Source organism: Panthera leo, chromosome C2 (genome assembly GCF_018350215.1).
Source record: "Panthera leo isolate Ple1 chromosome C2, P.leo_Ple1_pat1.1, whole genome shotgun sequence".
Classification (NCBI taxonomy): Eukaryota; Metazoa; Chordata; class Mammalia; order Carnivora; family Felidae; genus Panthera; species Panthera leo.
In genome coordinates, this window is record NC_056687.1 from 105,837,326 (window position 1) to 105,864,175 (window position 26,850).

At 38.2% G+C, this 26,850-nt stretch overlaps 1 protein-coding gene across 2 annotated transcripts; it reads right to left on the reverse strand.

Moving 5' to 3' along the window:
* On the reverse strand, nucleotides 1-26,186 carry MFSD1 (major facilitator superfamily domain containing 1). 2 transcript variants are annotated; one of them, XM_042955146.1, is made up of 16 exons: nucleotides 25,923-26,186; nucleotides 23,613-23,665; nucleotides 21,913-22,025; nucleotides 19,967-20,009; nucleotides 19,592-19,659; nucleotides 17,954-18,062; nucleotides 12,467-12,569; nucleotides 10,182-10,280; nucleotides 9,621-9,732; nucleotides 8,233-8,289; nucleotides 7,744-7,900; nucleotides 6,228-6,325; nucleotides 5,529-5,641; nucleotides 3,373-3,420; nucleotides 2,170-2,227; nucleotides 1-862 (listed from the first exon to the last, which is right to left on the reverse strand). In XM_042955146.1, exons 1-16 carry the CDS (start codon nucleotides 26,092-26,094, stop codon nucleotides 859-861), a joined length of 1,407 nt encoding a protein of 468 aa, XP_042811080.1. In that variant the 5' UTR covers nucleotides 26,095-26,186; the 3' UTR covers nucleotides 1-858. The 2 variants fall into 2 exon arrangements, with proteins under 2 accessions (XP_042811080.1, XP_042811081.1); XM_042955147.1 differs by lacking the exon at nucleotides 1-862 and having other exon boundaries at nucleotides 2,166-2,227.
* Nucleotides 26,187-26,850: the final 664 nt, after the last annotated feature.

The window sequence follows — 26,850 nt, forward strand, 5'->3', positions numbered from 1 at the left end:
GTGACCTGAGCCAAAATCAAGAGTCAAGATACTTAACGGACTGAGCCACCCCAGAGCCCCTCCAACTTAGACTTTCTTATAGAGATCATCTTCCAAATAATCAACAGTTAAAATCAGTGTTTTAATATTTTTTAAACAATCAAGTTTTAAAAGACATCAAGTATTCTTTCTGCAGTGTTTTAATCCATGTAGATATGCATAATTTCAAGGATACTGCTTAGTAATTAATTAGATTGTAAGAAAAAACTCTAGCACAAAATTACATCTCTAAGTGATCAGGGTCCTGAGTAATGGAGATACAAAGAAGTTCAAAAGGGTCACTGCTCATCAACCTCTCATAACTAAAGAGAGCAGAATTCAATCTGCTATTTGTGAAAATGAAAAGACTGCATAAAAAATATCTTTCAAATATTCCCTATCAAAATAGGGAATGCCTATGAACATGCCATTGTTTATTCTGTATAAAATATCCCTTCTACCCTTCAAAAGCCTTTTTTTTTTTTGCTTTAAGATTTAAAGATGCTTCTTCTGAAAATTATCTCAATACAAGATCCAAGTTTTCCACTATTTACTGTCCTCACTAAAGTTCACCTGTATATACCAGAGAAACTTTCTAAACCTCACTGTTGATTAGCCCATTCCAAAGTAGAATTCTTCAGCAATACACAATTCATAAGACAGAGGCCAAAATAGTCATCACAAATATACTTTGAATTAGGTATTTTTGAAATATAAATATAAAAACCTTCCACACCATTATTTTTCCTAATGATTAATCTCTAGATTTAAAAAAAAAAATAGAAGTTTTCAAACCAATGATGTGTGCAGCCCATCTCACGACACAGTCATTTAAGCTTCTCATCTGCAAAACACAATGCAGTAAGTTATCAAAAAGGAGAGGGAAAACACAGGAGGTCTCAACTGGTTTACAAAATAAAAACCATAAGCATTACAAAACATGTAGTGCCAAATATTGAAGGCTGCACACTTTGCTGAATATCTCTTAACTCCTCTTGATTGTAAAAGTAACATAAGATCAATGTAGAAAATCTGGAAAATATGGATAAAGGAAAATGTATGCCTGTAACCTTACCATTCAAATGGAATTGTTAGTATTTGGGGTTTTTCCTTTCAGTATTTCTTCTATCATATACAAGTAAGTAAGTAAGAAATACACATGCCTGCATACTTTTTCTTTAACAAAACTGGATATTATGTTTTCATTTTAATCTTTTGCCTACTTAACATGTGGTAGGGTAGGTATCTCTGACTTGGTGCAGAGACGGAAAAAAAGTCATCCTGACTTTTAAATTCTTTCTAAAACATGATTTTAACAACATATTATATGGATGTGTCATAATTTATTTAACCATTTCCCTACCTTGGGACATTCATGTTCTTTCCAACTGTTTGATATAACAAACAAGACTGTCATAAAGACATTTAAAACCTGTAATAGTTTTGATTATTTTCTCAAGATGTATTTCAAGAAGTAGAATTACTATGTTAAAAGGGAATTTGAAATGGCCAAGAATCACCTCCTTAAAAGACAGCTTTGTTCTACAAGATTTTAAGCTATACAAAATTCACAAAACTTATAATTACATGGCATATGTTTATAAGTACATTTTTTAAATCATAAAAATTTTAATATCTAAAAAATCAGAAATTATAGTAACAGGAAATAGAATCAGTTATGTTTTAGCATACACTTGTGGAAAAAATTAATTTAACTTAAACACCACACTATATACTTAATCTGTTCCAAATGAGTCAGAAGACATAGAATGTTAGTAGCAGAAGATGAAAAATTATCTCAACTAGTTAAGAAAAAGACAACATCAGAGAGAATGGAAGGGTAAGCCCAGAGCTTAGGACAAAGACCTTTCCTCCAATAAATGACAAATACTGCAAGTCTTTCTCTCTCTCTCTCAGAAAGCAATTTAAAGCCCAATTCTTCTTATCCCCCTTCATTTTAACCCTTGACATCGACCCTATTTAAATTTCCTGAACAAGTAAGAATTTTGTTACACTAGTTCCACAGATAATTTCTAGCTCTCAAATCTCAAGAAGACTAATTTCTTAAAAGTCCAAACCTCATACTTTGAAATAAAATGCTAACGTTTGAGATTTGCAAAAGAAAGACAACTTTTCTCTTTTAATACTTACTCAGCATGAGAAAGTTTTACTTCTTCCCTTTGTCTTGCAGAATAATTTAGGTTCCCCCCTAAAACACAAATAAGCACAGAACCTTTTCTATAAAACTACTAAAATTAAAATTCAAACATTCACACACATTCACACACACACACACACACACACACACCCCACATTTACATTGGTATACCTTAAAGTAACACAAAAGGCTACAGAAGATGAGAAAGAAATAGTTCATCTCCTGGAACCTTCCCAAGGGGGGGCAGGGGCGGAATGTACTTTAAGAATCTTTATATGATACAAATACAAATAATCACTGTATAATGTGAGCTTTGTTTTTTTTAAGCTTGGACTTACATATTTCATTACATCTTGTTAACTGGGACATTATATTAATATTCAATAATAGTGAAAACTAAGAGAAACTAAAGGAAATGACCTAAAATAATTTCATTAGCAAGTACACACATTTTTCTAGGTACATAACAACCTTTCAGGGCAAGCAAGTTAGAAAAAGTAATAAAGGTAACATCAAAATCTTATAAAAAACAAAGAAAATGGGGTGCCTGGGTGGCTCAGTCAGTTAAGCGTACAACTTCGGCTTAGGTCATGATCTCAAGGTTCGTGAGTTCCAGCCCTGCATTGGGCTCTGTGCTGACAGCTCCTGCCTGGAGCCTGCTTTGGATTCTGTCTCCCTCTCTCTGTCCCTCCCCCGCTCACTCTCTCTCACTCTCTCTCCAAAATAAATAAACATTAAAAAAATTTTTAAAAAGAAGTACAAATGCATGTAGAAAATACAGCAAAAGAAAAATTGTGTAACACCTCATTCTGTATCAAACACTTTCAACCTTAAAATGCAAACTGTAGCTATAAATATGTGTACTTTTTTAAAATATGAGACAATAACACAATAATGGCTTTAAGTTACTTTAAAAATGCCATACTTTTTTTATGCTAACATAAAAAAGAACATCTACAATGTTGTATTACAAAACTTAAACTGGCCAGAAAGAAAACGACAACAATTTTAATAAATCTGAAGTTCCAGAACACATAATTATATGTTAAATAATGAATTGTGTTTCTATCACTATGAATGGAATGTCATTATTACATAACTAAAGCACTGGGCTCTAAAGAGGCATGTAGACAATCCAGTGACCCCACAAGATGATCCATGGTGGTTTAAGAAGAAAATGTCTGAATTCTACTTACCTCGAGCACTATTCACCACATAGAGTAAGACCACAGATAAAAGTGACACTGAAAGTGGAAAAAACACAGGTCCTTAAAAAACATGTACTTCTTCCCAATGATTCCTATGTAATCATAATTACAAAGTAAAACTTAGAGAAATCTTTACTGACCGGCATTTAAAAATACAAACGCTACTGGGGTACCTGGGTGGCTCAGTCAGTTAAGCGTCGGACTCTTAATTTCAGCTCAGGTCATGATCTCAAGGTCATAATATTAAGCACATATTGGTGCTGAGATTCTTTCTCTCCCTCTCCCCTCCCCCCATACTCCCTACCCCATACATGCATTCATACTCTCTCTCAAAAAAATAATAAAAAAAAAAAACACTATTCACATTAGTTTTCAAAAATCACTAAAAATTATTTACACACCATTTTTTCCCATGGGCTACATGAGACCAGGCATGGCAGGCCAGAAACAAAGAAGTTGAGACAGAAGGGGCTGATCTACCCACGGATCATCCCTGTAGCTCTTTCCTCTCCCTTTTAAGTGGTAGTCCTTCCTTACACTTCCAAAAAGTCCTGCCAGCACCCTACTTATCTTTTTACAGAGAACCAAACAGAAGTAATCCTTCTAGTCTGAAAACATCATATCCATTTTACAAATTCACCAAACATGAGAACGTGGTCATTTGAATCCCAGAAGCCCAGAGCCAGGGAAAACCTCAGAAAGTCAGGACTTGGCTTTTTACCTTAACAGGTGAGGCACACTTAGTTTACTTTAAGTTAATATGGCAACAAAAACATTTTTAAATGGCATGGTGTCAGGTTTGAGAATCAAATATATGTGGAATTGTGGACTGAAATTAAACCACATGTTGCAGCATCAAAAACAGACAAAAATACTTTCATTACCTAGTTGTGAATTCTGTATCATCTACTTTTTAAAAACAAATAATACATTTTTAAAATATGATGTGCTTACTCTAAGAGTATGAGATAATATAATATAGTCAGGCTTTGCATAACAATTATCTACAAATACCACATTTCAAGTATAAATTGTCTTTAATCCCTGTAAATGAGGTCTGATAAAAATCATCACTAGGGTTTGCCAATTAAACACATGTTAAAGCATAATGGATGGATAAAGAAGATGTGGTTTATATATACAATGGAATACTACTTGGCAATGAGAAAGAATGAAATCATGCCATTTGCAGTAATGTGGATGGAACTGGAGGGTGTTATGCTAAGTGAAATAAGTCAGTCAGAAAAAGACAGATACCATATGTTTTCACTCATATGTGGATCTTGAGAAACTTAACAGTAGACCATGGTGGGGGGTGGTAAGGGGAAAAAAAAGTTACAATCAGAGAGGGAGGGAGGCAAACCATAAGAGACTCTTAAATACTGAGAACAAACTGAACGTTGATGGGAGTGGGGGAGAGGGGAAAGTGGGTGATGGGCATTGAGGAGGGCACCTGTTGGGATGAGCACTGGGTGTTGTATGGAAACCAATCTGACAATAAATTATATTAAAAAAAACAAATGTCATGATGAAAAAAATAAATAAAGCATAATAGACAACTTGGTATGTTATATAAGAACTTTTTTCAGGTAAATACAACTATATGTATGGTGAAGCCTACCACAGGAAAAATACTAGTTTATTTTTGTAGTTTTCAACAGTTTCCTAGTATTTCCTATTTTTAACGAATAAATCATTACAGGTAAAAATTAAATTATAAGACTAAGAATAAAAGCAATTAAAAGCTGCCTAATGAATAAACCATGAGCACTCACACCTAAATCATACCAAATTCTATACACTCACACCAGGAACATACCTGGCACCCTTTAAATGGTTCCACTTCAAAGAGGATAATGTTTCCTAAAAACTGTATTTAAAACAGAATATGAAGCAAATTCCACTACTACTTTTAAAAATAGGCATCTCCTTAAAAAATGCTTGGGAATCCTCATAGAACTAGAAAACCACTGGCTGGAAAACTTCGATGTACAAACTAAGAAATAGGCAAATCTGAGAGGTACATATTAGGGATTTGGTTTAAAAGAGGGAAAGTGAGAACAATAACAACAAAAACCTAAAATTATAAATAAAACATTCTGCTACACTTTATAAGAAACTAAATGTTGCCACATCACACTTACAAGAAACACAGGCAATGAAGAAAACTTCTAAAAACAAATATCCCCGAGTATCCAATATCATGCCAGCAATAATGGAAATGATCGCCAACCCAAGATTCTGAATGGACTGCATGCTACAATTCAAGAAATATAAAAACACATTTCAATTTAGAAAGTCTTCACACACAGAATAACAATTCACTTTAAACATTAGTATCTATGTTAGTGTCAAAAGATGTTTTCAACCAGGAACGACCTGATTAGAATTGTTTTTTATCCCATGACTGTTTCTGCTACTAGATGTTATGCTCAAAGGTAAGGGAGCCTGTCTTATTAAGTGAAGTATGAACTCAATACTTTCCTGCTGAATGAAAGAAAGAGCTAAGTGAATACCAACACGGGTGAAGTTTCCCCCTTCTGCCTTTTGGGCCAGAGACCAGGCCTCAATTTCTCACTCAGAAGGCCTCAGGTAAACAGGCAGCCAATGTCAATGTCAGAAATCACTTCTAATGGGTTAGCTTAACTCCAGCTTTCTTGTGGAGGCTTGGAGCATTTCTGTTGCCACAATATCACCCATAGATTAAACCAACTTCTCCAGTGATTTCCAGGTTCAGAGCTGTCCCAGAAGCCTGAAGGTGACTGGATTCAGGAGACGTAGAGTTTTATATACGATAATTAAATTTATACGGCAGAGAGAGACATTATGGTGCAAACACTTACAAGCCATATGCGGTTCCTAGCTGATGTTCAGGAACTACAAACGCCACCATTGGCCACAATGCACAGGCAAGTAACGAATAGGAGATTCCCAGGAGACACTGTAGAAAGCAATACCAAAAAGGAAAAAAGCTTAACATTAACCAAAAGGTGATTTTCCTTTGATGCAGATTAGCTAGAGTGACATAAGAGCAAATATATCAACATTCATACAAAATTTATTGCAATTATGCTAAAATTCACATTTGATACACACACACACACACACACACACACACAGAGTCTTAACCATTTTATATTACATACCTATATAACTGACTGGGCCCAGGGTACAATTAAGGAGTAAATAAGAAAATAAAGGTAAATTGCAAAAAATTATTACCAATGTTTCAGGGAAGCTAATTTTCCAGTACTGATTAATTACGAATTAAGCAATCAAGGCAACATCACACCAACAATCCATTATCTTACCTCTGGGTAACCAACACCTAACTGAACAGCATGGCAGAGAACTATCTATCACCTAATGCAGACTTTTCTTTAGTTAAAAAGAAACCTTATGATTTAAGTTTAAATAAGATCATCTAAACCTATCATACTGGCAAAGATTAAAACATGGCCAGCACCTAACATGGCTAGGATACTAAAAAACACACACATTTGTGTATTATTGGTAAAGCTATAAGTGGGTAAAAACTTTTTAGATAAGTTTAACGATGTCTATCAAGATGTTACATACACAAATCCTCTGTTACAGCATTTCAACTTCCAAGAATCTGTCCTATGGAAATCTCACTAAGTGTGCAAACATATACACTCATTAAGCCTGTGGTCTTTAAAATGACATTCTGGTGTGCATGGGTGGCTCAGTTGGTTAAGTGTCCAACTTCAGCTCAGGTCATGATCTCACAGTTCATGGGTTCAAGCTCCGCGTCAGGCTCTGTGCTGACAGCTCAGAGCCTGAAGCCTGCTTCGGATTCTGTGTCTCCCTCTCTCTCTGCCCCTCCTATGCTCATGCTCTGTCTCTGTCTCTCAATAATAAATAAAAGTTAAAAAAAAAAGTTTAAAAATGACATTCTAAAGAACAATAACAAAAATCTGATGAATTCGTTGTCACTTTTTAACCTTCTAGGAGTTAAGGACAAAAGAATGCAAAATCATGAATCCTGGGCTGATAGGTTTTTTGTATGTTTCTTTGTTTTTTTGCCACCTATGATGAAAGTACAGAAAAATAAATGAAACTAATATGCATTTTGGCTTTTATAAGACTACTTTATTTCAAATTCAATTTCAGCATTGAGATTACTGTTAAATAAGCCAAATAAATTAAAAATACCTTATGCATTAATAATTAATATTTACTTTAAAAATAGTTATTTTGTAGAAATTAAAATCAAGGCATGTTTTTTCTCACTGTCACAAGCTCTGCTATCAGAAGAGCTGAGTGTGGCTCCGGACCTGCACTCTACAGAGTCTTCCCTAAAGCCCTGATCCCCACAAACATCAACAATGATATTACCATAGCAATCCAAGGATTCCACAGTGTGAAGGCCAGCAAGATGTGGGCAGCAAGAGTGGTAACCACTGCACACAAAACCCAGATGATGTTCTTCCCTGTTTTATCCACCAGTAGCCCAAATATTGGGGACATCGGAGCTGATATGACATACACAATACTGTCCAGAGAATATAAAAGATATTTAATGAAATATATCACATCCAGAAAGTCCCTAAAATCACTAGACAAAGCAAATCCTAGCTCATTTTATTTAGCATTCTTCTAAAATGGTCATCAACAAACAGAAATTTAAAGATATAAAGGGTGGTCCAAGATTTCTTTGGTTTTCCATTAATGCAAAGATGGCCTCTCAGGATCAAGTACCAATATAATCTTGGTTTCACACTATGGATGTTAAGTCGCATGTCTTTTTTATCTATTAGGACATTTGGTTATAATTATAGACCCATACTAAACACACAATAAGCACTTACAGAATTAATGAAATACCTGTTAACAGCACTTGCTGCCTGGGGAGAAAATCCAAATTTCTCTGTAAAGAAAACTCTAAAATAAAAGAGAGAGAGAGAAATAAGCACTTTAGAGTGAACTATTGTTTATAATAATTAAACTAAATAAAAACTCAAGTTTAGTCAACTTTTCCTTCTTGATACTACTTTCCCATCTTACTTAACATTCATCTTCAAGCAACTGGAGCTAAAGCTTTAGTATTTATATAATACTTCACTAACTAAATAAAATATATTGATGTCAATTTTTTTCATTTTATTTTATTTACTTCCTTTTTCTAAGTGTATTTATTTATTTTGAGAGAGAGAGAGAACCAGTGGAGGAGGGGCAGAGAAAGAGGGGGAGACAGAGGATCCGAAGCAGGTTCTGTGCTCACAGTAGAGAACTCACGAACTGCGAGATCATGATCTGAGCCGAAGTCAGATACTTAACTGACTGAGCCACACAGGCGCTCCATTTTGTTTTCATTATTTTTATTTGAAAAAATGTTTTTAATGTTTATTTTATTTTTGAGAGAGAGAGACAGAGCATGAGCTGGGGAGGGGCAGAAGAGAGGGAGACACATAATCCAAAGTAGGCTCCAGGCTCTGAGCTGTCAGCACAGAGCCTAATGCAGGGCTCAAACCCACAGACTTAGAGATCATGACCTGAGCAGGAGTAGGATGCTTAACCGACTGAGCCACCCAGGAGCCCCCAATTTTTTTCACTTTAAAAATACAGCAAACAGTATACATAAGTTTTCAGAAAATCAACTGTATTACTACATGATATTAAGAGTGCTTCTTTCCCTTAAAGTAGGACCGGATAGGTTCTTTGCAAAATAATGTATGTGACTTTGTGTCAAAGTCACATAGTCTGAATTTAAAGGTTCTGATTACAAAGACACTCAGTACATATACACTCATACACTGCTCTGTTTAAGCAGCTGCCAATGGAAAGGGAGAGCCAGGTGACAGAGCAAAAAAGGATGATTTTGAACCCTGGCATAATTATAATCCTAGCAAATGGAAATGTGCCCAGGCACAATGAGCCAAAGTACTGTTTCCATTTCCAAGAAAAAGCTTCCAAACAAAGGAATAAAGAGGAAATAAAAAAGAATGCTAGTCCAATATAAAGCATTAAAATAAAGCTGTATTATGAATCAAAAACTATCATTAAGTATTTCATCAAAAAAAATAAAACTATTAAGCCAAATACTAAATCTTAAAGCGAAGAAAATCAGTTGTATGCCAGGATGTAAAACAATTCCTGTGTAAATATAAACTGTAACTGGAAAAGCAAGATTCATAGCTAAAAAAATTACATTTATGTGATTAAATTCTCATTATAATTTAGCCAACAAAAATGGAATCCTAGAGAATACTCACTTCCCAAGTCCAATGAAAGGGAAGACTGCCACGTAATAGCAGACACAGATGATAAATATCAGCCACAGGGGTAAGGAGAAGTCCTTTACATCAGTTAACTTAATAACTTCACCTTAAACAGAAAGGGAAGAAACTATCAGCATAATTTTGCATATCTAGGTCAAGATTATTTTTCTTTTATCATGTGATTAACCTTTACCATTCAGTTTACAAAATACTTTTCTCAGTAAATTACTGGAACATAGTTTCTGGGAAAACTTAAAAAGACATTAGAAAAAGCAAAATCTAAGATTAGTGTCTACTTTCCTGCTCCCCTTCAAGAACACTCATCATTTTGCATTTAAATACAAGAATGTAAATGCTGTCAATGCTTAAGGGGAAAAAAATGTACCCCAAAATTTAGACAAGTAGAAATACGTTGGGAAATAAAAGATTAAAAGAAAAAAAACATGTATTAAGCCTCACTGGGATATAACACTACATTAGGAACTTATCTCATTGTAAATTATCCTCAAAGGTGTGCAATTCCCAAAGCTCCACTTTTCTTGCGTTTAGACCTACCTGTTTTTCCTTGTTCTTTATGAAGGATTCGTTCTGCTCTCTGATCCAAGTAAGCGAGAACCAAGGCACAGATTAGTGAAAGAACACATGTTATACCTCCTATAATAGAAAAAATTTAAAAAAAAAAATTTTTTTTGACGTTTATTTATTTTTGAGACAGAGAGAGACAGAGCATGAACAGGGGAGGGGCAGAGAGAGAGGGAGACACAGAACCGGAAACAGGCTCCAGGCTCTGAGCCATTAGCCCAGAGCCTGACGTGGGGCTCGAACTCACGGACTGCGAGATCGTGACCCGAGCTGAAGTCGGACGCTCAACCGACTAAGCCACCCAGGCGCCCCAGAAAAAATTTTTTAAAAGACGTTTTTAAAAGAGAATCAGACTGAAGGTTCCCAAGAGGCAGCACCTTACCTAACAGCAGAAAACTTAGCAACTAAAAGGGATAGCATCTAGACACATACAAGAAAATCCTACAAGTACTAAATCAGGACAAAAGAAAAGGAATAGCATGTGGTAAGAACTCAACAAACAATAGTCACTCTTACTAATATTATTTCCCAATAGAAGGTTGGAGACTAGAAGGAAAAGCCTAGAACATACTAGTCTAGGCTTATAAAGCAGAATACAGACTTAAGAAAGTGGATGACCAACTAGCAAATCAGTACTAATTCCTTAACTCAGTCTAAGCACTGATTATTGACAGATGCCAGAGGGAAAAAATTATAAAAGCAAAGTCTGATTCTGTGATCATCTCATCTTCCTCTAGATTCCTTCTCAAGTCTGTAACCCTTGATCCTACCTCTGGCAGCCCAAAGGGCCCAACCTCCCCACAGCACAGTTCACCCAGGCTCTCTTTCCTTTGCATACTCAGCATCACTTGCTAATGCTAATCTTATATTATTTAAGCAAATCAGGATAAAGACTGAATAAAGTTTATACTTCTCAAGATTTTTAAAAAGATCAGTAAAATAAATGAATCTTTAGTTTCATAATGTGGTCTAGCTGAAAATTGCTAAAATGAGAGTCAGTAGACATGGGTTCTACTTCTGCCACTAACAAGCTGAATGATCTTCAACACAGAACTTAATCTCTCAGAGCTTCAACTTCTATTTGTAAAATCAGAGGCTTTGACTTGATGGCACTGATCTTTCCTGGCTTAAAATTTTTTAAAATTCTCATATTCTCCATTGTGGAGAGGACTAGAAGGAATCCTAAAGAGCATCTGAGAGTAAAAAAGAAGTTTTATTCTTTTTATTTTTATTTATTTATTTATTTTTTAAATATATGAAATTTATTGTCAAATTGGTTTCCATACAACGCCCAGTGCTCATCCCAAAAAATGCCCTCTTCAACACCCATCACCCACCCTCCCCTCCTTCCCACCCCCCATCAAAAAAAGAAGTTTTAAATAAAGCATGGGATTTGGGAATGCAGGGAGGAAAAGAGGAATCCCTAGGTATAAGCTGCATGTCCAAGATTTCCTCTCCAATGCCCTCTTTCTACCAAGCTATTATCAAGGAATTATAAGGAATAAAAGATGGCACAGAATGTTCACCTCACCATCCCACAAGTCTTTGTAAGGCTCTGAAAGTGGACCTCTTACCCATCACTGGGCTCAGTTACAAAAATCTGCTGCTCAGAGAAAAAGCACAGGTGGTAATTCCAGAAGGCCTCATATGTTTCCCAGTGACCCACCAAGCAACCAGCATAACCCAAGCCTTAGCTAACGGAACTTAGGGCCAGAAGGGACCTACACAGCTTTGGTCAAACACTTGCAATTTTACAGAGAAGAAAGCTGAGACACAAAGTTTAACTTCCTTGTCCAAGATGACAGAACTAGTTAGAGGCAGGACTAGAACCCAGACTCCTGACTCCCAACTTAGTAGACTTCCCACCATATGATATTACCTCTGACTTCTATAAAATCTTAGCTCTATGGGTATACAATTGAATTTGATCAAAAGGAAGTAATTATCTCTCTGCTACAGACTAGTAACACCTTACAAGCATAAAGTCTCTGTTTTCAGAGTTTTCAGACACATTCTCTTATTTGCTCAGCATGACAACATTAAAGTAGACAAGGTGGGACAAGATCCCCATTTTAAGTAAATGGAAAGGGTGAAGGATTCACTATTTCTAATTAGGTCCAAGAACCAGGGAACTGTTCAGGTAAAACTATAACCAAAGTGGCCTATCCCTGATGCCAGTGTTCTTCCCTCTCTGCCACAGTACTTCCTATGACATGCTTTCAGAAGAGACAAAACGTGGGACACCAGGATCCACTCACCAATCAGAAGTGTGACCCCAAGGGTTGTGTGACCAGCAGAACCCAACGAAGCTTCAACCTTAGAATACAGCCATCCCATGAGGTTCATGTTTACTGTACTTCCCTGAAAGAAAAGGAAAAAATACGTAATTTTCACTTGTATATACTCTGCCTTATTCCAAAAGGATGTGAGGTGGCTAGGAGAAACAGATAAAACAGGATTCAGATTAAATAAGAGATAGATTTTTTTTTTAAACACTACTAGGAAAAAACTAACAAACTAAGATAAAGCCACAGATAAGATTACTGCACACAAAAAAATGCCAGTTTATAGAAAATGCTAGTATGGAAAACAACACAATGCTAGAATTTCCTAGCAGCCAAAGCAAAAATGAAACACAGTGAGTGACAAAATTCATACGGTACCTATGAATAAAATAAACTTTAGCTCAGAAAAAGCACAGCTTTTACTGATATTGACATCTAAAAAAAAAAAAAAATCATCCTGTCCATAAGAAGACAGTAAAGGTTACAGAAATATAAAAATATAGAAAATATCATCTTCATTCACTTCTTCATTCAGCAATCACTGGGCCCTGATTGAACCAGTCACTACTCTAGATATTGCAAATATAATAAAGAGTAAAACAGAAAAATCTCCAGCTCTCATAAAGCTTAGACTTCAGTGGGGTAGAAGAGGAAAATATGAAGTATATTAAATTGTGAAAAGTACTTCTAAAAATAAGGAAAAAATACAGCAGGGAAGGAGAACAGAAATCTCACTGAGTAAAACTCGAGTTTTTTTTTTTTTCCTTTGAGTAAAAACTTGAAGGAAGCTAGCTATCAGGTGAACTGGGAGGGACAGCACATTCAGGCAGAAGGAATAGCCAGTAAGTGCACATGGCATGCTCAAGGAACAGTAGGAAGGGCAGAGACTGGAACAGTGTAAGTGAACAAGAAAGAAAATGAGATGAGATCCCTGGAGAGGAAATGGTGGGGAGACAGGCTATAGGTTATAATATGGACTTTTGGCTTTTATTCTGTGTGAGATGGGAAGCCACTGGGGTTTTGGGTAGAGAAGTGGCAGGATTCCATATGTTTTAACAGACTTGCCCTGGCTGTTGTATTCAAAAGAGACTACAAGGGGTGATGAAGGCAGAAGTAAGGACAGGCATTAGAGGGCTAGTGTAATAATCCAGAATGGAGATAAAGGGTCTTGGGACTAGGATGTCTAGCAGTGGGTATCATAAGAAGTGGTCAGAAAATAGATGAATTTTGATGGTAAAGCTATTCAGGTTTGCTATTGGAAAATGTGTGTTGAAGGGCAAGGAGTAAGTTAATATAATATCTAAGGTTTTGACTGAGCAACTGGAAGAAAAGAGTTGCTCATAACTGAGGATGAGAAAACTACAGCATAAGCTGGTTTGGGGGATAACTGGTAGAAAAGCAACAGCTGGGTTTGGCCATGTCAGGTCTGACATGCCTACTAGATATCTAAATGGAAATGTCAAGTAGGAAGTTGCATATAGGGGTGTGGAATTCAGGGGAAAGACCTGGACAAGTGATATAAATTCAGGAGCAAAGACATGCTATTTAAAAGTTCAAAACTAGGCCAACCATAAGAGACTCTTAAATACAGAGAATAAACTGAGGGTTGATGGAGGGGTGGGAGAGAGGGGAAAATGGGTGATGGGTACTGAGGAGGGCACTTGTTGGGATGAAGCACTATTGTATGTAAGTGATGAATTACAGGAATCTACCCCCAAAACCAAGAGCACACTGTACACACTGTATGTTAGCCAATTTGACAGATTATATTAAAAATAATAATAAATAAATAAAATGGTAAATAAATGCTATTGTTTGTATTTTAAAAAAAAAGTTAAAAACTAGATAAGATCACCAAGGAGGTGTCAAAAGAAAAGAGAAGATGTCCAATAACCAAGCCCTGGGGCACTCCCACATTTACAAGTTGAGAAGACTGAGATGGAACCAGCAAAACATGCAGGAGTAGATAGTAAGGCAAGAGGGAAACTATGCAGTGTCCTGAAACCCAAGAGAAGAAATCAAGGTAAGGGGAATGTTAACTGTTTTAAATGCTGTTAATAGGTCAGACACTGAAGACAGAGAAATGAATATGTCCTCAACAATATTCTCACAGCAAACACAATAGCAAATTTCATATGGCTATTCATTTCTTTTTAATTTTTTTTAAAGTTTATTTATCTTGAGAAGGGGGGGGGGGGGCAAGGCACAAGCGGGGGAGGGGCAGAGAGGGAGAGAGAAAACCCCAAGTAGGGTCTGCTCTGTCAGCACAGAGCCCCACATAGGGCTCAAACTCACGAACCGAGAGACCCAAGATCAAGATAGGATGCTCACCCAGGTGCCCTACACATGGCTACTTCTTACAGAATGCTAGCTTATGGCATTACTCAAATGAGCAAGAACGTATAAATGGGGCATAGGTATAAAACTGGAAACTTTCCTAGAATTATAGTAGAAAATAAAAGCTTCTCGAAGATAGGGATGTCACCTTAATAATCCTTTAATTCTAAAATGCTTAACACGACATGGCTTAGCAAGTACTCAATAAATATTTGTTGAAATAATGAGTTTAAAAGTAACACATTACAAATGAACATCAAAAGGGTGCTGGACTCCCAACCCCCAGTAAGAGATAAATAATAAAAATGAAAAGTCCACGGCCTGAAGGTGTAATGGTAACAGATCAAGTGTCCAAAACCAGACAAACTCAGCTCAGGCTACAGAAAAGGAGAAGTAAAGCCAGAACCTCTCTGACCATTCTGAATATGCACAAGGACAAGGGAAGTGCAAAAACACCGAAACTCCATCTACCCCTACAGTTCTGTAATGGAATCCTTTGGTCTCATGCATCTCACAAGGACCCTAAGCGCAGAAATCAGGTCAAAGCTGAGCCATTCTGGCTGAAGAAGAGGTGGCTGCTTGAGGTCTGGCTTGCTCCACCTCTTCCTCAGGTCCTCCCATTACTCCAATAACCCCCACCCTGCATCCTAGAAGCCCCTAAGATTCCTATCTAGAAACTGGGGGCTCCTCAGAATGCAGCTGGGAAAAGACTGCAGCTGAGTGGACTGCACAGAAAAGAACCTGAAGATCACTAGTAATCACACTGGTATCACAAAGACTGCATCTTACATCCTTGACAAGTTATTAGACAACAAGACCCACAAACTGCCACAGACATGTCTTGACTTGCACAAGATACATAATGAAGTACTCAGAATATCCTTGTGGATATTGTCTAAATATGGGAAACCACACTAAGTAAAATTACAAATTAAAGTAATATTTAGGTGTTTCTAATCAATTTGATAAAATGACTTTTTAAAATTTTTTTAATGTTTTATTTATTTTTGAGAGTGGGAGCAGGGAGGGACAGAGAGAGAGGGGAATAGAAGATCCGAAGCAGGCTCTGCGCTGAGAGCAGCAAGCCCGGTGCGAGGCTGGAACTCACAAATCGTGAGATCATGACCTGAGCCAATGTCAGACGCTCAATCAACTGAGCCACCCAGACGCCCCTAAAATGACTTTTTTTAATGTAATAATAGTCTGTACTATCAAAGCTGTAATAAAAAGGATCCTTCCATATCCCATAAATGGGGATGTAAATATCGCTGGAAGGATAATATGAGAATATGTCCTAACAAACCCTAACAAATCCTCTAGACTCAATTTCATTCCTAGCAACCTAGTCTCAGGAAACAATCAGAGATGCAGGCAAGTTTTACGCAATGTCACACAACAACTGCACTGTTGACAGTGGTGAAAAATTAGAACTGCATGCACAAAATCACAAAAATGTTCTATAGATTACACATACGTGTCATATACTTCATATAATGAAGCAGTACATTAAAAACTTTTTGTATACTCGATTTCTTCTTTTCTAAGAATATATTACAAGCATTTTCATGCCATTTTTGGAACCTTGGTCTTTTGAACCTTGATTTTCAATGGCAATGATTTTTTTAAAAAACCTCCATTCATAGGAGTTTATGAGGGAAAAAAACCTAACAGGGTTTGGGACTGCCAAACACCTTACAGGTTGCACTAATAAAAGTATAACGTTTCCCATCAAACCAAACCTGAAACACCACAAACATTTCCAGGTTTCAAATGCTGGGAAAAGTATGACCACCTGCAGTAAGCCCAGGCAGGCGGGAGCACCATGGTCAGGGAGCTGAAACCCATGTCATGTGGCTTAGACAAGCACAGGAAATGAGCACGTCTGATCAAGAACTTAAGAGCTGTCTTTACAAGAAAGGTCTGGTGCACAGTAGAGGAAATAAACATTAACTGGAGGCCAAAAGTGGGAGCAATCAGAAAAAACTTGTGGAGGCAGATTTCATCTCTACATGAGATTGAACTTTATAAAGTTAACTGAAGTAGATGAGCTGCCCTATCATACAGCGAGCTTCCAATCACTGGAAATGTGCAAGGAGAGTCTGGATGACCATATGTGAAGACTTTCATAGCAGGGATGCCAAAGGTAGGCAAAGAAATTAGATAACAAAACCTGTAAGATCCCTCCCAATGCTCAGATTCTTTGAACTAATGAAAACAAAATTAGTCTTTTTACACTGTTTTCTAAGTGAAATAAGGTTAGAAATGCCTTAATTAAAGGAAGGTAAATGCTATACTGTAGTCTAGAGAAATACAGAAAAAATCAATACCTAATTTATCAAGCAAAAACATACTTCATCCTGTTATTTTTAAGAGATAACTACAGGGGCACCTGGGTGGCTCAGCTGATTAAGCATCGACTTCAGCTCAGGTCATGATCTCTCAGTTTGTGAGTTTGAGCCCCCCGGCGGGCTCTGTGCTGACAGCTCAGAGCCTGGAGCCTACTTCGGATTCTGTGTCTCTGTCTCTCTCTGCCCCTCCGCTACTTGCACTCTATCTCTCTCTCAAAAATAAATAAACACTGGGGAGCCTGGGTGGCTCAGTCGGTTGAGCATCCAACTTCGGCTCAGGTCATGATCTCGAGGTCCGTGAGTTCGAGCCCCCATCCGGCTCTGTGCTAACAGCTCAAAGCCTGGAGCCTGCTTTGGATTCTGTGTCTCCCTCTCTCTATGCCCTCCCCCACTCATGCTATGTCTCTCTCTCTCTGTCAAAAATAAATAAACATTAAAAATAAATAAACATTAAAAAAATTTTTAAGTGTTTTTTTTTAATGTTTATTTTTAAGAGAGACAGACAGAACGTGAGTGGGGGGTGGGCAGACAGAGAGGGAGACACAGAATCCAAAGCAGGCTCCAAGCTCTGAGCTGTCAGTACAGAGCCCAACGTGGGGCTCAAACTCATGAACTGTGAGATCATGACACGGGCTGAAGTCGGATGCTTAATCGATTGAGCCATCCAAGTGCCCCTAAAAAAAAAAAAAAAAAAAAACAAACCAAATTTTTATGAGATAACTACAAGATTAAATCCCTTGCTTCGCATTTGGCTTCATTAGTTTGTCATACTTACAATTCTAGCCATGCTAAGTTGGAGTCCAAACACCAAGTTTAATTCTTTGCCTTTAAACCAACTCACAGCATATGTATTTTGGGCAACTGCTAAGGACTCCCCACCAATCCTAAAAATGAGGAAAGGAAGAAAAGTCACAGCTTTTACGGAAATACCACAATGAACAATCCAAGTTTAAATTTTTGAAAACCCTGCTAATAAAAGATGGGATCTACATTCCCACTCCTGAATCTAGGTGAGCTTGAGACGGCTTCAAGCAACGTAATATGGTGGAAATGGTGCTGTGTTCTCAAAGGTGACATCTGCCTTTTCACTCATTCACACTTGGAGGCCCCGAACCACCTGGTGTGAAGTCCAACTACCCTCAGTACGCCATGCTATAAGAAAGCCAAGCCACACAGAGAGGCCACACTTAGGCACTCCATCCAGCAGTGCTAGTCTTCAGGTCATCCCAATGCCAGAACTAGACATATAAGTCAACAAGATTTCAGATGGTTCCAGCCCCCAACTTTACATGAATGTTTCAAGCTGAGGCTCCAGACATCAGGTGCATAGACAAGCCATCTATGCTGTATCCTGCCCAAATCCACAACGTGATCCACGACGTTCACAAGCACATTGTAATTGCTGTATGACACTGGTAAATTTGGGGGAATGTGGTGTGCTGCAATAACAACCATGACCTGTAATAAAATATCCACCTATGCTATACAAAATGCCTATGTGGGAAGAGTGGTTCATACTTTGTGGAAACACAAAAATTCATTTTTCAGGCCAATCGCTTCCATATTCGACATTTTCCTATTTCCTGGGTTTTAAGTTTCCTTTCTGTAAGTTCTACATATTGACCACGCCCCCTCTAGGCTTTCAGTTAGGAGATTCTCCTCCATATCCTAATACTGACTCCTCGCTCTGTCCTAATCCAAAATTTTCCCTCTCTCTTCTACTAATCCAAATCCTATACTGATGCCAAAACATACTTCATGTCTGAGGCCATTTCTGACCACATTTCCATCTCTGAATCCCTTTCTTTTTTCATATACATTTTGTTTCCTTCTCTCTCACTTAGAGCACTTTGTCTACATATGGAATTGCCACATTAGTCTACATGTCTCCAGTACTTCTAAAAGCTTAAATAAGTTATGTCATTTGCATCCTCAGGGCAGGAAGCCCAAGGCTGGACTCAGAATGGAGTTACTGAACAGACACTGAAATTCATGAAGAATAATCAATCTATTGGTATTTTGCCCATTCAAGTCTCTTTAACAGGTTTCAAAAGGACCTACACATTACCCACTAAGAAACAGCAAAATCACCAACCTACAAATTGATGGTCTATACTTTTCTAAATGAGGTTTAAATCAGTCTTCAATACAACAAAAAACAAAACATTCAGCAAAAATATCATTTCTAGAGAACTATTTAATATTCAAACCCCAGAGTTAACAATGACCACTCAAAATTGTTGCTTAGTTTAAAGGAAAAGTAAACAGTCTTGTGTATATGTAGTTAGATTTCGAGGATTTGAGGTAATTCTCCAGAAGAGACAATAATAGATTTTTGTAAATCTTCAATAAATTGATAGGTGAACACTAAAACTATAATATATGAGAATGAATGAAATTATATATAACTTACCCAAACACAAACCTTCCAAATTCCATCAGCCAAAAAGCATTAAATATTCCACCCAGAGCAAAAACTACCTATAACGTAGAATATAACGTAGAATCAATGAAAAAGTGAATTTCAAGTATTCAAGAGAAATAAGTAACTTACAATGAATAACAACTTCTATAATGGTTTTAACATCCCTTCTCAGTAAATACGTGAAATTTAGATATTAATGTTCCTCTAGCTCAAGGCTTAAAATGGACCAGGTATTATGCCACATGAGCATTTCTGGACCCTGCTTAATTAAGCCAGGCATTCAATAAACACATTTTTGCTGGTAGAATTAGACAAGAAGTCACTGTTAAATAAATAATCAATGAATGTTTTGGATTTTCTTACCTGTCCAATGCAAACAAAGCAGCTAAAAATAATGGTGCCCCATCTGTTAGAGACAGAGAGAAAGAGAATGAATTAAGAGTATGTCACCAAGTCCTTCAGTAATAATTCACTTCAGTTTTCTTTACCCCCATACATTTCCTCCAAGGAAAGAAAAACAAAGTGCTGGTCTGCCTCTTAAGTCAGCAGCTTCCCCAGCTAAATACTAATCTACAGAAGTCTTGACTTCTAAGGAGACTCCAGAAGTTTTAGCAATGGCATATGTTAGTTTAAACCATTTTCATCTCTTAAACAAACAAAACTTGTTAAATAATCTTTAAGAAGTTCCCAGGGTTCCCACTTAAAAATGGACATTCTTTACAAAATTACTACTAATAGTTTAAATTTATTCCAAGATTAAGTAATTTTAAGTGGTTACAATTCCTGATAACTAAAACTATTTTTATTTTGTTTCCTGTTTGTGTTTTGTTTTGTTTTGTTCTTTTAGTATAGTTTGACCCAGTGTTATATGACTTTCAGGTATACAACACAGTGATTTCACAAGTTTATACATATGCTACGTTCACCACAAATATAGCTACCATCTATCACCATACATCGCTATTACAATACCATTGCCTATATACCCTATGGTGTGCCTTTTATTCCTGTAACTTATTCCCTCCATAATTAGAAGGCTTTATCTCCCACTCCCTTTAAGCCATTGTGGCCAACCCTCCATCCCCCTCCCCTCTGGCAACTATCAGTTTGTTTTCTGTTTAGGTAAGATTTTGCTTTTTGTTTGTTTATTTATTTGTCAGTCTTTTTTTCTAGATTCCACGAGTGAAATCATATGGTATTTGTCCTTCTCTGTCTGATTTATTCCACTTAGTATAACTATTTTTAAAAGGACAAATATCAGCTAAGTTAATACAATTACAAATCAGCCTACTTACACATTCTACACTTTGAATATCTGATTAATGTTTCCCCAGAGTAATAAAACACCAGTATTATAACAGTCCCTAAAGATCCTATGAGGAAATCATACTTCTGAAACTCAAGTCCCTCTCAATCTACTGAATGTTCTCTAGCACTGGAAAACTTGCTATGGTCCCAATGTAATTCATGGTCCCTCATCAACCTTGACCAAGCAAAGTCTTCATCATAATAAGTAGAATCTGTCCCCCTGAAGTTTCATGCTAATTCCATCCCTTTACCAAGCAAAATAAATTTAATTTCTCCTTTATACTTAATCTTTCAAAATTTTTAAGTCCCCAAGTCTAAACACTTTTAGTCTCTTCAATCCTTTCCCATCAGATATGATTGGAAGATCCTTCATCATTTTCCACTCTGCCTCCTGAAAATATTCCCAGACTACATCCCCCTTAAAGTCTCCACTAACAATACATACATAATCCTAAGGATGAAAAGTGACAAAGCTTATCATGTTATTCCTTCCTCAGCCACAGAAGTGGCCACAAAAATTTCAGTGCCCAAAGGCAGAAAGAGAAAATATCACTGGGACTGGGAGAGGCAAATACTACGTATGAGCCAAATGCCATACATGTATCTCTTTCAATCCTCATAACCACCCTGTAAAGCAGGAATTATTACCCATACTTTACCAATGAAGAACCTAAAGCTCAGGAAGCCAGGACAGCTCACAATAAGAAGTTGAGCAAGTGGCAGCAATGGGATTCAGACCTTGGTTTGCCTGGTCCCAAGTGAGGACATAATTTACACTTTTAGATAACTGAGTTACCATATTCCATTAGTAGCATTACTAGTCCCAACCTTAACTGAAATACCAACCAAATTTCAAAAGTCAATTCCAGGGACATAAAAAAAAAAATCATAAAATCATAGTCGGTACAGAATTTTATTCATTTCTTCCTAGAAATATTTTAACTAGTTCTGTGTTTTCCTAATAATATTTTACCCACAGGTGAGATGTTTTTCAAGCTTACCGTATTCCAAATACTCGGTCTATCAAAAAGCCACCAAAAAAACACAAAACTACATTGGGCCAAGAATACCAGGCATACAGCAGCATGAATTTCGTGGTATTCACCTGCATATCCTATATGAAAAGAAAATAAAACTATGTTTTTCCAAACAGTTAAGTTTAGCAACAAATCAAAACATTATTTTTGTGTAGGGCAGGCGTTTCTTAATCATTCGTAGTCACTAACTGCTTTGAGAAGCTCATGTCTGCTACGGCCCCTGCCTCAGAAAAAATGGTCACACGTGGGCTCCCTGGGAACTTCCTGGGTCCACATGCCTTTTCAGAGGCTTCATGGTGTCCAGGGTCAATTAGATCCCCCATTACTGGGACCACCTCCATCTGCATTTGCCTGTATCTTCTACACTCTTATTCCCATGATACTATCTGCATTGGTGCCCCCACCAACACATGGAAAAAAATTATCTTAACCTATCCATACCCCATCCAACCAACTCCTATCTTCTTTCCCTTTCATTCTAGAATGTGAGGGGCAAATCTATTTCTTCCTGTCCAAAGGCAGAAATCTAAATACACAAGAAAATAGGGGCTCCTGGGTGGCTCAGTCAGTTAAATGCCCGATTCTTGGTTTCAGCTCAGGTCATTATCTCACAGTTTGTGAATTCGAGCCCCATATCAGGCTCTGTGCTGACAGCGTGGAGCCTGCTTGGGATTCTCTCTCTCCCCTTCTCTCTGCCCCTCCCCTGCTCTCCCTCTCTCAAAATAAATAAGTAAATTTAAAAAAATTAAATACACAAGAAAAGGGAAATATCAAATGTGTTTTTACAAAACCAGACTAAAAATACTGACATGCAGAATCCTCTGCAATCAGCATCCACATTTAAAAAATGAAAGAACCAGGCGCCTGGGTGGTTTGGTCGGTTAAGTGTCCGACTCTTCGTTTCAGCTGGAGTCATGATCCCATGGTTTGTGAGTTCCAGACCCACATCAGCCTCTGTGCTGACAGGGTGGAGCGTACTTGGGATTCTCTCTCTCCTTCTCTCTCTGCCCCTCCCCTGCTCTCTCTCTCTCTCAAAATAAATAAATTTTTTAAAAAATATATGAAAGAACAGGGGCACCTGGGTGGCTCAGCTGGCTAAGCATCCAACTTCAGCTCAGATCATGATCTCACAGCTCATGAGTTCCAGCCCCATGTCAGGCTCTATGCTGACAGCTCAGAGCCTGGAGCCTGCTTCAGATTCTGTATCTCCCTCTCTCTCTCTCTGCCTCCCCCCACTCTGTCTCTCTCTCTCTCAAAAATAAATATTAAAGAAAAAATTTTTTAAATGAAAGAATAACAAAGACATATTTAAGAAAGTAAAAAGTTATTGCTACCAAATCATTTGCCATTCAGATGATTATGCAACTGGAAAGTGAAATGCAAACAAAAATCTGCTAATACTTTTTGGCATTTCTATGGAAATAGCACTTAATTATTTATTTAAAGTATAAAACAATATCAAGCGACAAGTGCTATAAATGAAGTCTTTGTGGCCACTCATTCCAACTCAGGAACACTCCTTGCTACATATGGATTTGACTACAGATGTTAACATGGACTCAATGGACAATGTTTCAGACTAGGCAATCTGAGACCTGACCATGCCTCAACAACTATACTTATTCCAAAGCCAAGGAAAGAAACGAGGTGAAAAGTCAACTTACCCGTTTGACTTGAGTCTGAAGAGCAGCAGGATTATCATAGCAAAAATAGCTGCCTAGAATAAAAAACGACAAATGTTTCATAGGTGATAATACTGCCCATACAGAAGTTTCAAGCTGCAAATACTACTCAAATGGTGATTTTCAATGTTTATATGAGGGGCTTAAGGATTAACACTCTGGACCACTTCCTTTCCACTAATATTTTTTAAGTTATAGCCAAACAATGCAGAGAAAACATGCCAAAACATTTGCAAATTACTTATGTGCATATATAGCAAATATTGGGACCTTAGATTAAGAAGTTAATCGGGGCACCTGGGTGGCTCAGTCGGTTAAGCGTCCGACTTCGGCTCAGGTCACGATCTCATGGTATGTGAGTTTGAGCCCCGCATCGGGCTCTGTGCTGACTGCTCAGAGCCTGGAGCCTGTTTCAGATTCTGTGTCTCCCTCTCTCTGACCCTCCCCCGTTCATGCTCTCTCTCTGTCTCAAAAATAAATAAACGTTAAAAAAAAAAAAAAAGAAGTTAACAACTAATTGTTCTTCCATTTTACTATTATCATGCTCCATGTCTATTTTTTTTTAGCATTTTCATGAAGCAGCTATATTTTCCATATTTAAAGCTACCAAAACACACACACAGTATCTAACAAACATCCTCAGCAGTTTCCTAACAATGCTACCTGAGTTCACCACTTACCATGAGAGCACAGGAATGGAGTTTAACTACTCTGTTTGTTTGAAGTAAGAATCTAACTCTGCAAACAGAATACCCAAGATCAAATAATTTAGTGAATACAGCACCAGGATTGAAGAAGAAACAGAGTTCTAAAAGATTAAATTAAAACATGATGATAATGTCTGTATGGATATGAAAGAAGTGTAGAGAGGTTTGATATACATGCACTCAGATTTAAAGTAATATACCTAGGGGCATTTGGGTGGCTCAGTCAGTTAAGCATCCGACTCTTGATTTCAGCTCAGGTCATGATCTCATGGTTCTTGAGTTTAAGCACCGCACCCAGCTCTGTGCTGGTGGTGTGGAGCCTGCTTGGGATTCTCTCTCTCCCATCTTTCTCTCCCTACCTCTACCCCACTTTCTCTTTCAAAATAAATAAACTTAAAAAATAAAAATAAAGTAATATAACTAACAGATTTTTAATGGGATACAAGATAATAGTGAGTTCACTTCTTCACTTTCTAGAAGTACACATTAGAAGCTACCAGTTCAAAAGAAAGCAAATTATCAGTATAAAGATATGAATCTGGCTTCTGAAACCAGGCAGTTAACCATAATTTACCAAAAATAATCTGTCTGCTTGAGTGGGGCAATTCTAAGTGTTTTGTATTGTTCTTCTTTTTGGTTTCTAAACCCAGCAAGTTGTGATTCCTGCTTTAACTGCGATAAAGGATACCAGTGTCATGCTTTAAAGCTTTGATGGGCATCATCCTTCCACAAAGTGTGGGGAGAGGGGTGAACAGAGTTACAAGGAAACTAAGGCCAAACCATCCTTCATGCCTGTTTACTATTCCAGCAGCAGCATTAAGCTATCCACCATAATAATGTTCTAAACCTGTCAATGACACCAGTTTTAGCCAATCCCTCCGCAAAACACATTATTACTTCCGTACCAAGCTGACATTAGAATGCTACGGAATACATCAGTTGCTGGAATACAAGATGTTTTAAAAATTATCTTAAGAAACTGCTTTCAGAGTCTTCAGATATCGTAACTGAAACCAAATACCGCCAAGACTACCACACACAAATCTACTCCAGTAGGATTACTTCACTAGTGGCAGAGCGGAAGACTAACCACACATCTACTCACTGAAGCTATCACCCAGACACACTCCTACATGTTACCCAAAGACGGTGAGAAACAAACAATAGACTGCTAACGTATTATTTATTTAAAAGGCGGGTGGTGGGTGCTTACGGGTGGGTAAATCTTTTTGAATCCCTTCTTAACAAAAAGTATAACGACAGAAGCTTGGACGACATAGGGATTCCTTCACATCTATGGCCCCAGGAGGCGAGCTGCTAGCCTCTGGGACTTCTTGCAAAGCAAAAGAGTGGGTCAAAACTCGCCCAGCTCAGTCCCGACTCCCACCAGCCAGATGCCGAAGAGCTGGCAACATCCACAGGCCTGAATTCGGTTGCGAACGGGGGGAGGGAGGGGCGCGAAAGGAAGCCAGAAGCTGCTCTGAGGCCGTGTGGCGGCTGTCAGCTCAGGGCGGATCTCCGGGCTCCGAGTGAAAATCGGAAATTTGTTGATTATCAGCCCCACCCTACCCAGCCAGAGGCTCACCGAAGCCTAGGAAGCACATCAGCAACAGCACCAAAAGCCGGTGCGCCAGGCGACTGGGGTCGCAAAGGGCCGGCAGCGCCCGGGGGACAGCGGGGACGGCCGAGGCACCTCTGCCAGCCTCACTGGGGCTGCCTTCCAGCAGCGCCCGCGCTTCCTCATCGTCCTCTCCCATGGAACCGGGGAAATATCGACGCTAGAGTGGTAACTCCGAGATAAAGCTCCGCGGCCAAAAGCCCAGTGAAGAATGTGCTCACTGTGATAGCTCACGTGACACCGCGGCAGGTCACGTGGAGCTACGCTCACGTGAGCCGCCCTGATCACATGGTGGGCAGAACTGGCCTGGTAGGAAACGAAGAGGTGGGGTTTTCGCCGCTCCTTTTCCCCGGGGGAGCTGTGTGAGGTGCTCAGCTCCGGCCTTCTACCACAGGCAGCGCTATCTTTTTGTTTCCTGCCCTGCTGTTGTTGCAGACTCTGCGCAGCTCCACCGGGAGATAGTGCGGGACTTGCATCCAGTTCGATGCCAGGTTCCTCCTGCGTGATCGGATGTGGGCTGGAGACAAGAAAAGAGGAGCCGCCCTTCTCGCAGCATTGCTTTCCGCAGCCACTTTGGCTGCTCTTAATACTCACATACTTGATTGAGCGCCTAATGATGTGCCGTGACATGCCAGGTACTGGGAATACAAAATGTAATGAGACAAGCTCTTGGACCTCAAGGTGTTTACGGTTTAGTTGGAGATAGTGCCAAATACTGGTACTTTAAAAAACTAGAGGAATGGATGAACGTGATGAGAACAGTGGCTGAAATAAGCCCTGAATTTTGTTGAAATGCCCAGGAAGGGCATTTGGGAAAGGAGAACAGGTGCACAGTTTAACTAGTTTTGGAGAAAGTGGCCATAGGGGGAGTGGGAAAATGCTGAAGCTACTTGAA